The sequence below is a fragment of the Mastigoproctus giganteus genome, chromosome 1 (assembly GCF_048544385.1).
Source record: "Mastigoproctus giganteus isolate SK-2022 chromosome 1, ASM4854438v1, whole genome shotgun sequence".
Lineage (NCBI taxonomy): Eukaryota > Metazoa > Arthropoda > Arachnida > Uropygi > Thelyphonidae > Mastigoproctus > Mastigoproctus giganteus.
This window is the reverse complement of record NC_143575.1, coordinates 181,748,917-181,762,425: the sequence shown is the minus strand read 5'-3', so window position 1 is coordinate 181,762,425 and position 13,509 is coordinate 181,748,917. Positions and strand designations below refer to the sequence as shown.

Here is a 13,509-nt window from a genome sequence, read left to right as displayed (position 1 = left end):
GAATATTGCTGATTGCACAAAGCATACATCACCTGGGATTATAACTATTACAAAACAAGTTACTATACCTCACACATTATCAGTGAAATGTGATGTGCAGTCCACACAGCTGGCCATACACACAAGTGAACAGATCTGCAAAGCTTTGTGGATTTATGATTTATTTGGTAGCATTTATGATGTAATCGATTATGATAGTTATTTCGAGGGGGCAAAAATTCCTCCAAAGAAAACTGTCTGTTTATCTTTCTATTAGGCTATTCAAACCCCACTTCAGTGACACAGGAACATTTTCATTTGTGGCATTTGCTTTCATTTGCACTTCTTTTTAAAATAAAATCTCTTGATGTAAACCATGGAGCCTTGTGCATGCTCGTATGCATATAGACAAAATGAAATGACCAATACTGCAGAAATTTCAGAACAATTCAATTTCCTTGCTTTTATACATTTTGGTAAACATGAAGTTAGCCACTTGATGGGCCTTGTCTGTCAGCACATTAACACCACAAAACAAGCAATTTGACAGGCCAAAGCAGGATAACAGTAATAGGTAATGCCTCCAACTGCTAGGTGATCTTTACAGCAGCAGAACCAATACAGCACATTTACTGAGAACACCTAGATCTGGGGGGGGGGGGGGTTTGTTTTTTTTTTAAACAGGAATCTTATGCCAATCTTATCCCACAAAGAGGGAAAGACAATTACTGATTTATACATTTTATCAAAAATCTCAATCAATTCAGAAGCTATCAGATATACTCAAAATTTTTTATACATCCCAGATCTAGATCAAATGAAGAAGAACCCAGCTTTAATATTAGACCATTTTAGAACAAAAAATTCAGCAGAAAAAGAATTAGATCAGATTTTGTTAAGGCTAACCAGATTACTGAACCACATAGCATGACTAAATGCAGATGGATTTTATATATTTGACTACTGAAAAAAAGTCAGAGATATGTATTAAATTTTGCTTTAAGTTCCACACACATTTTAGCGGCTTAATTTTGGCACCAATTTTAAATGAAAGTTTAGAGTCAAAGGGGATTTCAAGATCACTGCAGACACCAACTTTTTTTTAACCAAAGTATTGCCAGTTACAGGAGCAGACCAAAAGGAAACAGATCTCTTGTAATTGAAAGATGCATGGTTTTTGAGGAAATCAGATTTTTAAACATTGATTGATAAAGTTGTTTTTCATTGCCTGTCCAACAGAATGAGAGAGAGAGAGAGAGAGAGAGAGAGAGAGAGAATGTTCAAGTTGTCTGCATAAAAGATTATGGTCAGGTTACACTGCAAAAGTAAAGGAATCAACAAAGAAAAAAACAATGCTGAAATTTGCTGGTATCTCTCAACATATCACAAGAGATTCCAGCAAATATAAGTCTAAACAATGCCTTATTCATGGAGAGAAGGATTAATTTTCTGTTAAATATAGAATTTAAGGAAAGCTAACAAATAATCCATGATGGAATGGTAGTCCAGACAAAAAGAGTCAGTTTTAGGTTAAATGCATCAAAAGAAGAGACGACAACTAAATAAACCAAATCTGCCAAGAATTTTGGTTTATTGCCCATGGCCATAAAAGTGATTTCAGAATGCTGAAACTCCTTTTTGTCCATAATCAGCATGATCTAAATTGACTGATATGATTTGAGAGATTAAGCTAGGTATTATTTTATTTATAATATATACCATTCAGACAAACTCAGAGCAAAACATGTTGATATCATACTAGATAAAAATCAATCAATGAGGTGGTACCTATATAACCGCAGTGTAATGTTGGGTTATGTTTTATGCGTTGAGTGATTAGTCACTCAACCCATACAACATAACCAATACAACCCATACAACATACAAGAACAGCAGCAATCAGTCCATACAACAGCAGCAAACAACAAGCGTTTGGTTACTGTCCCTGTGTATAAAAGCATGTCAATTTGTTCCTTGTTCTAAGCAGTTATGTAATATATTAAAATAAATTCCACCCTACAAGATTAAATTAGAATTCTAGGTAGAATTCTTTTGCAAAGGTTTCAGCCATTCATTTGTGAGTTTGTCATATGTGTAGGAGTTCACAGTTCTGGAGTGAACCTTTTTGTGGAATTGCAAAAAATTGTAAAAATGAAAACTTACTACTACATTTAAATTAATATTTAAAAACCAAATCAGAAATTTTTTTAATTTGTAAAAAAAATTTGAAAAATATATTTTTAAAAAACCGTTGAGTGATGAATGATGGCAATGCCCATACATACTGTGGATACTTTTGATTTTCAACACTATTTTCATGCTACCATCTATTAAAAATGTGTTCTATTATTAAATGGAAACACAAATAACATATAGCAGCACACACTGGAAGATTTCAAAACAATCTGTATGTTAAAAGGTGCTTTAACATGAATTTACTGTGTACATACTCCATGAGTGCGCACACACACACAAAATGTAAATTTACATGTGCACTCTGGAAGTGGCAAGCAGAAAAGAGGAGACAGAAATTGATCTTGGATTCTGCATTTTTAAATTGAAAAGATAAGAATATTCTCTCCAACCTCTCAGGAAAGTAATTCTGACAAATTCATTAAAGATATTAGCAAGATGTTCACAAATAAAAGGGATAGCAAATTTAACAATAATAAGTTAATTAATGTATGCAATACATTACATTTCAGGTGCATTAGCAAACAGTAAGAATTCACAACTTATAACAAAATAAGTCAACTCATTGATATGAAAATTTATTTCAAAGATTCCTAAAATAAGTAAGCAATGAAATTTTTAAATGTATCAGAAGTCTCCTGTTAAAAATTTATAGTAATATTTCTGCAGAAACAGGGGAGGGAATGCTACAAAACTGGAATTGAACTTAGAACTACCACAGTGGCCAAAACAGAATACAGATTGAAAATTTGGCACCAATTCACATTTTTCTTGTTTTCCAATTTTTTTCGGGGAGGGGGAAACTGGATCTGAAATTTTCCCAAGGGCCAACACAAAACAAAAGTTGAAAACTTGACCTTGATCCAACTTTTCATTCAAGTAATACATGAAATATACTTTTATTTATATCAATAGATTTTTTTCAGTCAAGGGAAGGCAATTATTAATATTAAAAGTTTTCCAGGGACCAATGCAACATACACTGAAAATGTGACATCAATTGAACTTTTTCTTATTAAGTAATATCTAAACATCCAACAGCATATTTCCATTAAAAGTTAGGTAATGTACACAGTGCTACATTTCAGAATTCCATTTTTTTTTTTAAAATAATAATTATTTTATCCTTTTTCTGTGATTCATAAAACTAGTTTTATAAATTAATTTACAAGAAGTTTATTAACTGTAGTTTATAAAACTCCTTCAATTAATAAAACTATAGCATTTCACATTGTCAAAACTTAGCCATTCAGTTTAATTACAACAGTACAACATTTATTTCTCTCCTCCTGTACACCCTTTTTTTTTTTTAAGTCTCTTTTCTCTCTATGTATGTATCTCTTCACAAGCACTGCCTTCATTGAGCCTTACATAAAATATCAGTAAAATGTGCATGGACTTTCTAAAATTACAATACTGCATTAAAACTATATTTAATCTTTGAATTTCTTTTTTTCCATATAATTTGTATGGAAAAAAAAATTAATTACCAGATTTATATTTGTCTGATTTTAATGAAATTTGAAATGGCTTGACAAATCTTTCTATATGAACCAAATTTCACGAAAATCGGTCCACAGAGTTGAATTGTTATATGCAGATGGACTTCCAGAGAGACAGATCTCTAAGTAGAAATGGACATCATTGACATTGGAACAGAGACCACATATATTTGTTAAATGAACAAAGTTCATTATATTTGTAAATGAATTATATATTTATTAAATTAAATGTTTTGTAGGTACAGATCTTTTTGCAGATAGGTTTGTTCTATTAGTTTGACTATATAGTAAAGAAAAGGTGGGGGACCTGTTAGTGTTAGCATTAGTAAAGGCATATGATGCAAGAAAGCAGGCTTATACAACATCCACCAAAAAAAAAAAAAATCTCATTTCACACATCCATTCACTCTAAAAATTTGTCCAGTTCTTCCTTGAATTTATTTAAGCTGTCAACTTCCACAACACAGATGGAATTTTGTTCCAGCAATCAACTACCCGCTGGCTAAAGGCAAATTTATGTACATCTGTTCTACAACTGTCTTTCTTCAATTTGAATTTATGCCCCCTCAGGTTAGCAATCTGAGCAAGAGGAAGAATCCCATCAGCATTGGGCATGCTCAACCCACTCAAAGCCTTAAGGCCTTATACACCTCAATCAGATCACCTCACAAGTACCTAGTCCCCAGATGATCCAATTTGCAGAATTAAGCCTTTCTTGGTAAGAAGCCCCCTTTCGTTCCCCTCACTAATCTTGTTGCTCTTCTCTGTACTTGTTCTAGTAACTCTACATCCTTCCTAAAATGAGGCCTCCATATCTGTACGCAGTACTCAAGGCATGGCCTGACCATTGCCTTATAAAAAGGAATAATCACCTCCTTTTTCCCTACTAGAAAAATTTCTCTTATAGACCCCATGACCTGCTCTGACAGCCAGTCTATTGTATAAAGTAATGAAATTTTTGGATATGGCATACACACAGCAAGAATATACCCAGCTTCTTGACATAACCTTGCCTTAACAATTACCTGCATACACACTACTTGGACTACCTCTAGTCACTATTTGGCAGAGTAGAGACAGCAGGATTATACACTAGTTGATCCAGATGCCTCCTAGAGAGTTTCCAACAGGTTTGATTTGGTGGACAATCTAGCGGCTGGCCTCCGACACTGATTTAGAGCTGTACCCTCAAAATGTAGGGAAGATTGGATCTCACCATGATGCCCATCATAACTTCATAAGACATCAATCATACTGCATGACTGATGTGATGGGAGAGGAGTCTGCCAGAGCTTTTCTCTGGAGACTAAACATGGGTTTTGCCATTTCACACCTCCAATACACAAAGTAGTGGTACTGCACCAGTCAATGAGTCATCTACCACTTAGAATTGCCTGGTAACACAGAAAGGTGGCATTCCTCTGTGATCAAGGTGTGGTGTTGGATGCTACACCTTGATTCCTGCTTACATTTGCTCACACCTGGGTGGTAACCTCCAATATACTAGTATTTCAAGACTTGCACACAGGAATTATACCCAGGGTTACTAATAGTTCCATCATTGTAAAGATGCACGCAGAGGATTTTTATACAATGACTGGAACTTCACCGGAATTTTGTCCAATTCACTCAAGTGTCACCTGAATACCAGTACCATCAGCATTTTAGACTCATCGGTAGCAAGCCCTAGCTTGTCATACCTGAGAGAATGTGTGTGACAAGTCTCAGGGACCAGTATGTTAGGTGCCAAATGGGATAGGAATTTTTTTTTTTTTTTATATGAAAACCCCCAAACACGAAAGGTATCAAAACCTTTAGTACTTAGTACCATACATGAGTTGAAGGCGATGGGATGAGGATGCCAGAAACTTGGCTATGGAGACTAAACATGGTTTTCACCACTTCAAGCCTCCAATAAACAAAGTGTGGTATTGCAATTATTGATAAGAGTCATCTACCGCCTAGTTTTAGTATTATGTTACCATTATATTATAGTATTATATTATTAGTGTTATATTATATTAGTATTAGTACTGGTTAGTATTAATATTAGTACCAGTAGTACCATTCATAGGTTGAAGGAGACAGGGTGGGGGAAGGGAATAGAATGAACCTGTACCATCATTTCAACTCCCTAACCTCACTCAATTTCCTTAAATACACATCACTCTAGTTCTTTGGCAAATCACACCAACAATATTAGAAACTAGCAGAAATTAACCAAGAGGTTGTATAGACACTGTGTTCAGATGCATGTGAAATGTTTTGAGCATCGCCAATAGTTTAAAATAATAAAAAAATAAATAATAAGAATTTTAATCAAGCTGTGTTTTTTCACTTGTCAACTAATTTTTTACAAGGGAAAAAATTAGATGACAAGTGAAATATTACAAGTGAATTAAATAAAATAAAAAACTCTACAGAAAACATTTCAATTGTGGAATGTACCAACCTGTATTACTTCCTGTTCTTTGTTGTGAATTTGCTGTTGGAAATTGTGACTGTAAGGTATTCGAGGCCATTTCTCCAGTTTCTGACTCATCGATTTGCTCCAAATTTCCCCCTCCAATTTGGGGTAGATACGTAACCCCTGACTTGGACTGACAACAACCCAGCTAGTATACGGAAAATATTTAAAGATATTAATTGAAATAAAACATAGTTATCCAGCAAAAAATGTATATTAATAAGTACAAAGTAATTTACATTTAAAATTTGGTTTAGACCATTTTAAAATTTGCATACTGCTTGCAACATGATAAACTAATCAAACTGAATTAACTCAGGATAACACTGGTCCATGAATATCAATTTTATAATTGCTGATCTTCTACAGATTGCTGATAAAATGAATAAATATTTTACATCTACATTCCACATGCAGTAATTTTTAGAGACAGAGTTAGTAGACAACTATTTAACAAAGATTGAGAGTTAAATGGTTATATAATAATAGAAAGTAATGTGGAAGAGAAATTGCTGAGGATAAAAGTGAACAAAGCACCTGGAGCTGATGGAATCTATCCAATAATATTAAAAGAAGATTCAAAAGGGAGTAGTAAACCTTTAGCCATCATAATGACAGCATCCTTAGATTCAGGAAAGTACCTGAGGATGGGAGATGTGCAAATGTATTTCCTATTCACAAGGACAGTTCAAAGGGTGAAGTGGATAACAGACTTGTAAGCGTAATCTCTGTTACAGGGAAAACAATGGAATAAATCATTTAAAAAGTAATGTAATATCACCTTAACAGGAACAGAGTCATAAGGCAATCACAGCATGTATTTGTTAAAGGGTGATCAAGTCTCAGCAATCTGGTTAGTTATTATGAGGTTGTTGCAAAGGAACTGGATGTAAAGAATAATTCTAACATAACATACTTAGATTTCAGTAGAGCCTTTGATACTGTACCACATGTACAATTATTATATAAAGTTGGGGATTGTGGAAATGGAGGCAAGTTACTACTATGGATAAAGGCATGGTTAAGTGGTAAGGAGACAAAGAATGGTTATAATGGTCACTGCTCTATGTGGACTAACGTGATGGGTGGAGGTTCACAGAGATCAATGTTAAGTCCCTTACTGTTTTTAATATTTATTAATAATATTTGATGTAGGTATTTCAAGTTTGATTTTTAAGTTGTTAATAATACAAAGGGGGGGTTCAATAGTTAATAAGAGTAAACAGGGTATACTACTTCAAGAGGATCTAGATAAACTCAGCAGAGGGAAAATGGCAAATAAGGTTTAAGCGTGATAGGTACTACATTTGAGGAGTAGTAATTGCAGAATAACATAAAGCTGTATACTTTGTTCACAGTTTCATATATTCTTTGCTTATGCTGAAGTTATTTTATCCAGTTTAGTACTTTTTTCTTTGTTTATGTTTAAGTTATTTTATCTAGTTTAGTATTTTCCACAAGAAGAAATGGTAAACTTTTTTAAAGATTTTGCTTGCTTAATTTTAATTCTTTAGTTTGTAAAAAAAATAAAACCTCATCCTTAGTGTGTGTCTACTTAAAAAAATATTTGTGTAAAAAGTGTTCTTCTATAAAATTTTAACCTAAAGGGTTTGTTATAATGGATCCACAGCCTGGGACATCAAAACTGAAAATAAACAGGGATGGACAGTATGCTGAAGCTGATGACACTAAATCAGCTCTTTAAAATATGTCATCTGATACTGAAAGAGAATTCTATTCAAGTGATGCAGATTCTGAATCTCATTCAAATTCATCTGTTGATGTTAGAACACTACAGACAACAGATGCTGGTGTTACTTGGAATGATGATTATTCACAGATGAAATTCCTGCCATTTACTAAAAAGCAGTGCCTACTTATTCCAGCACCCCCCAGAGAAGAGCCACAAGAGAAGTGCCCCAAGGCACACACAGAAATGATCCTCGCAAATATAAGCAACAGCAAACACGTTAAGCCAGAGGAGATTTCAATTTAGGAAGTCTTTGACAAGGAATACCAGAATTTACAAAAGCACATATATCACCTTTGAAATCAAAGGAACAGTCATAGGGCGAATAACTAGGGCAACTAAGATGAGCAGTGGTCAAGGAAACCAATAACTGAGTGTCAGAAAATGTAACCTACCTGAACATTTTGGATAATTCCAAGTTCCCTGTGATGGCAGTTCTTTGGTACAGACTCATTTGTTTCAACACGATAATGGCATTCTGCCATTATCCTGTAGAAATAAACATGGCATGCCATTCTGCTAGTGCTGTTCATGGGCACAAATGTACAAAGGTTGGAATGGATAATGTATGACCTGATCTGAACCCGATGGAATACTTATGGATTGAAATGAAATGTCAGGTGAGGGCAAGACCAACATCGCACATTGGTATCTCAACTGGTCACTATTTTGTAAGAAAAACTGAGGATTATACCCACTGCAGTCTATAGTTCATTAGTGAAATAATGAAATTATTCAGTCACAACAGTGGACTGAAGTGCACAACTAATTGTGCAGGCAGATATGAAGTTCTCTGAGCAGTGCAGACGGGCTGCAAGAGTAGCTCATGGTGTCTTATCAATGATATACAGGAATTTTTCTAGCAGGGATAAGGAGGTGATTATTCCCTTGTATAAGGCAATGGTCAGGCCGCACCTTGAGTATTGTATACAGGTCTGGAGGCCTCATTTCAAGAAGGATGTAGAGCTGCTGGAATGAGTACAGAGAAGGACAACAAGATTAGTGAATGGAACAAAGGGGTGCTCTTAAGAAGAAAGGCTTAAGTTTTGCAAATTACAGTGTCTGGAGACTAGGCACCAGCGAGGTGATCTGATAGAGGTGTACAAAGCCTTGAATGGTTTGAGCATGCTCAATGCTGATGGGATACTGCCTCTTGCTCAGAATAATCACCTGAGAGGGAATAAATTCAAATTGAGGAAAGACAGATGTAGGATAGATGTGCGGAAATTTACCTTTAGCCAGCGGGTAGTTGGTTGGTGGTTGTTGTTGTATTGGGGTTTTTTGGCACCATGGCCTCTTGGGCCATATTGTGCCTCTTCAGGATTTGTTTGTCACTTTGATCACAGTCTATTATACAGATTTATGTGCTTCAAATAATTAAAAAGTTCCTCGAAATTTGCTTCATTGCCAAGAATATGAGATAAGGTTAAGGGTTCCTTTATGTTGGACAGGGAGCTAAAGCTTGATTTTCTGACTGTTGAAAGTTGGGGACATTCTATGAGGATGTGTTTTATTGTTAGTTGCGACTGACAAAAGAAACACTGAGGAGGATTCTCTCCCATAAGCAAAAACAGGTGAGTTGGGTGTGAATGGCCGATGCGGAGCCTTGCTAGAATCACTTCTTGTCGCCTGCTTCTCCTGGAACTAGATGTCCACAGTTGTGGCTCGTTTTTTATCTGCAGTAGTTTATTATTGGTTTGAGTTTTCCAAAGGAGAGACCATTGTTTCCTGCATGTTGTTTTAATGACAGATTTGTGATCGGTGTAAGGAACTTTTATTTGTCTGGAAGATCCAGAGTCGGGATGCTTTGCAGCAGCATCCGCATGTTCATTGCCTGAGATGCCAACATGACCAGGGATCCAGCAGAAGGTAACCTTCTGATTGACTGTTTGATAGTGAAATAACTTAGATCGGATCTCTTTAAGAATGGGGTGAGAAGGACAAAAAGTAGATTGAATGGCAGTGATTGCGCTTAAGGAGTCTGAATATATCAAGGATTCCTTGATATGGTACTTGTTTATATTATCTAGAGCCAGTTTTATTGCAAATAATTCTGCAGTATAAATACTGCATTCAGTGGGAAGAGAAACAGCTACTGAGAAGTTGGAAGAGACTGCTGCAGCACCTACGGCTGTATCTGTTTTGGAGCCATCAGTATAGATATGTACTTTTGCTGAGTTTTCCAAGGAATGCGATTTATGGAGCTGTTGAAAATTTGTATTAGCCAGGGATGTCTTCCCCCATCTTAAAAAGAAATTGTCACAGAGAGGTACGAATTCAGTCCAGGGAGGTTCAGGAGTACCAAGGTCTTGGAAGACATTCTGAAAATTAATGTTCCAACTGATCATGAGCTCTTGCAGTCGAAGCCCTGCTGGGCGATTCTCATTAGGTTTATTTTGATATAGCATGGTGTATTTAGGGTCAAACAAGTGCTGCCAGCTAGGATGTGATGGAATACTCTTAATCTTTAGTGCATAGTTACATAATAAGGATTTTCTCCTTAGGTGCAGTGGAGGTTCATTTGCCTCAATATACAGGCTGTGGATCGGAGATGTTCTAAACGCTCCCACAGCTATCCTAAGGGCACTATGCTGTATGGTGTTCAGACGTAATAGGGAACTGTTCCTAGCGGAGTCATAGACAGGTGATCCATAATCTAAGCGTGATCTTATTAAAGCTCTATAGAGATGAAGAAGAGAGCTTCTGTCAGCACCCCAGGACATGGCGGAAACGGCTCTTAGGATGTTCAGTTTTTTAAGACACGTGGTTCGAAGGTAAGATATATGGGAAGCAAAGTTAAGTTTATTATCTAAATGAAGCCCCAACAGACGAAAATTGTTAGTGACAGGTATCAGGCTGTTTTTTAAAAATATTTCTGGATCCGGGTGGAGTTTTCGTTTTTTACAAAAGTGAATTGCAGTGGATTTTTTTTCGGCTAAAGAATAACCATTCCGCAGTGCCCATGATTCTATTTTAGCTAAGGAAATTTGAAGTTGTCTTTCAATGATGTTCATAGTTTGGGATTGACAGGAGATAATGAGGTCATCGGCAAACATGTATGATTCTACTGTATTTGGTACTTCCCGTGTCATGTTTGTAATTCTTACTGCAAATAATGTTGGACTTAGAATAGAACCCTACGGTACACCCTCCTCTTGTTCAAATGATTTGGATAAATTGTTCATATACCTTACCTGAAACGTTCTGTTGCATAGAAAATTTTGTATGAATTGAGGTAACTGACCTCTCAAGCCGAAAGAATGGAGATCTTTTAATACACCATATCGCCAGGTGGTATCAAAGGCTTTCTCAATATCGAGATTAATCATGACTAGATGTTCTCTCCTTATAAAGGCATTTCGGATGTTTGCCTCAGCTTTTATCATCACATCTAGCGTGGACCGGTTCTTTCGAAATCCATACTGGCTGCTGTTTAGTAGGTTGTTAGCTTCCAGGAACCACGTTAGCCGCCTGTGAACCATTTTTTCAAGGACTTTTCCTAGACAACTAGTCAGTGAAATTGGCCTGTAGTTATGCGGAAAGGTATGATCCTTTCCTGGCTTCGGGAAGGCTAGAACAATTGAGTGACGCCAGGAGAGTGGGTAGGTATTTTCTAAGAAAATACGGTTGTAATATTTTAACAATGTTGTTTTTGCTCTGTTGTCAAGTTGCTTTAACATTATATAATAGACCCCATCTGGACCAGCAGCACTATTGGGTGTTTTATTGAGTGCCCCTACTAATTCTGCTAATGTGAACGGATGGTTGTATGGATGTGAAACTGCCGTAGAAAAATTAATCTTACGCTTTTCTGCAGATTCTTTAATTCTTTGAAAGGTTGGGTTAAAGGTGGATATTGCTGATATGCTGGCAAATGATTCCGCTAAGGCATTTGCTATTTCTGCTGGTGATGACAGCTCCTTCCCTTTCCAATTTAGTATTGTAGTTGGGGACTGGATATTTGCCATTGAGCGTTTGAATTTTCCTCCAAATGATTCTACTATCTGTGTCCTTGTTTATACTTGAGGAAAAGCTGATCCAGGCTTCTTTCTTTGCATTTCTTCTTATTTTGAGGAACTTGGCTCTCAGTCTTTTGAAGTTAATTAGGTTACTAGTTGTGGGGAATTTACGAAATAAATTCCAAGATCTGTTTTTTTCCCGTTTCGCATTCGTACAATCTTGGTTCCACCAGTAGTTACTGTGTTTCCGTTTCCCCGGTAAAGATTTTGGTATTGCAATGGTGGTAGCTAGTAATATTTGAGTAATAATGTGTTCCGTGAAATTTTCTATGGTCTGAGATTGTATAATTTTATCATCTAATTGAACATGAGAGGCATATTCACTCCAGTGTGCACTACGGAATATCCAAATGGAGCGACGTGGGGAAGGGGAGTTTGCTCGTGTTTGGAGTTTGCAGAGAATTGGCAGGTGATCACTGTTCATTGGATTGTCAAGAACAGACCACTCCATAATAGTATATAAGGAGGGAGAACAGATCGAGAGATCTATTGAACTCATGGATCCAGTCGAAAAATGAATGTAGGTTGGCTCGCCAGTATTTAAAATGGTGAGTTGATAAGCATCAAGAAAGGATTCTATTAGCTTACCTCTCTTGTCAATTGTTGGAGATCCCCACAGCAAATGATGTGCATTGAAGTCTCCGAGCAAGCAGAATGGAGATGGTAGCTGGTCTATTAGATTTTCTAGGTCGTCTCAAGTGAATAAGAAATTAGGAGGGATATATATTGACGCTATTGTAAGAGTGATGCCAATTACAATACGCACTGCCACTGCTTCAAAAGGGGTCTGAAGATCAATATGTTTCGATGGAACGTTGTTTCTAACAAGAATTGCCACTCCTCCACGGGCTGGCGAGTCTATTCTCCTATCTCGTCTGAAGATGGTGTAATTTTTAATGGTGGGACACACTCGTGCATTTAAGTAGGTTTCCTGTAGGGCTATGCCTGCTAGATCATACCGGTTGATGAGATCATATAAATCGTCTTTTGTATTGTGAAAGCCTCTACAATTCCATTGGAGGAATCTTTCCATTAAGTGGTTTTGTTGTTTATTTTTGCTTCTGACTGCTTTTTAGTTGAAACTTGCTTGGATCGATCCAATTTCCCTTTCTCTTTTTTTGGAAAGTAGGGACATGTGACATCCATCTCATCAGTCGCATGCAGTTCTAATATACCATCATCTGATTCATTGCGTTGGTCAACATCCATGCCCATAGCAACTGGTGGGTTCGGAACTTTAGTTTCTGCCACTTTTGGATTTGCTGTTTGAGGCACGTCGGTTGGAATGGTAATTGGGGTGTTACTGGCTTGTTCAGCTTTTTGCTGTGAAGGACACTGTTTGGAAGCAGAGAGCAAGGAACGTGCCCAATCGGCGATGGATATATTTGGAGGAACTGTAACATCTGTTTGAATACCTACTGACTGAAATTGTTTAGCAGCAGTGGCATATGTACGCTTTGGTTCTGTTATGAGTATTTGTCTTCTTGCCTCTGAGTATGTGACTTTATTCTCGACTTTATATTTTTGGATTTTTTTCCCTTGTTTCCATAGTTCACATATTTTGGAAAAAGCTGGGTGATTACCTTTACAGTTTGGGCA

The 13,509-nt window shown here is 36.5% G+C and overlaps 1 protein-coding gene across 2 annotated transcripts in view; it reads right to left on the bottom strand.

The window, feature by feature from the left end:
• LOC150091347 (cytochrome b5 reductase 4) overlaps window positions 1-13,509 on the bottom strand; it is a 210,578-nt gene that overhangs the window by 143,973 nt on the left and 53,096 nt on the right. For both annotated transcript variants that reach the window (XM_090383334.1, XM_090383328.1), the window contains one exon: window positions 6,127-6,289. In XM_090383334.1, coding sequence (XP_090239460.1) covers window positions 6,127-6,196 — 70 coding nt within the window. In that variant the 5' untranslated portion in view covers window positions 6,197-6,289. The remainder of the gene's footprint in view (window positions 1-6,126; window positions 6,290-13,509) is intronic.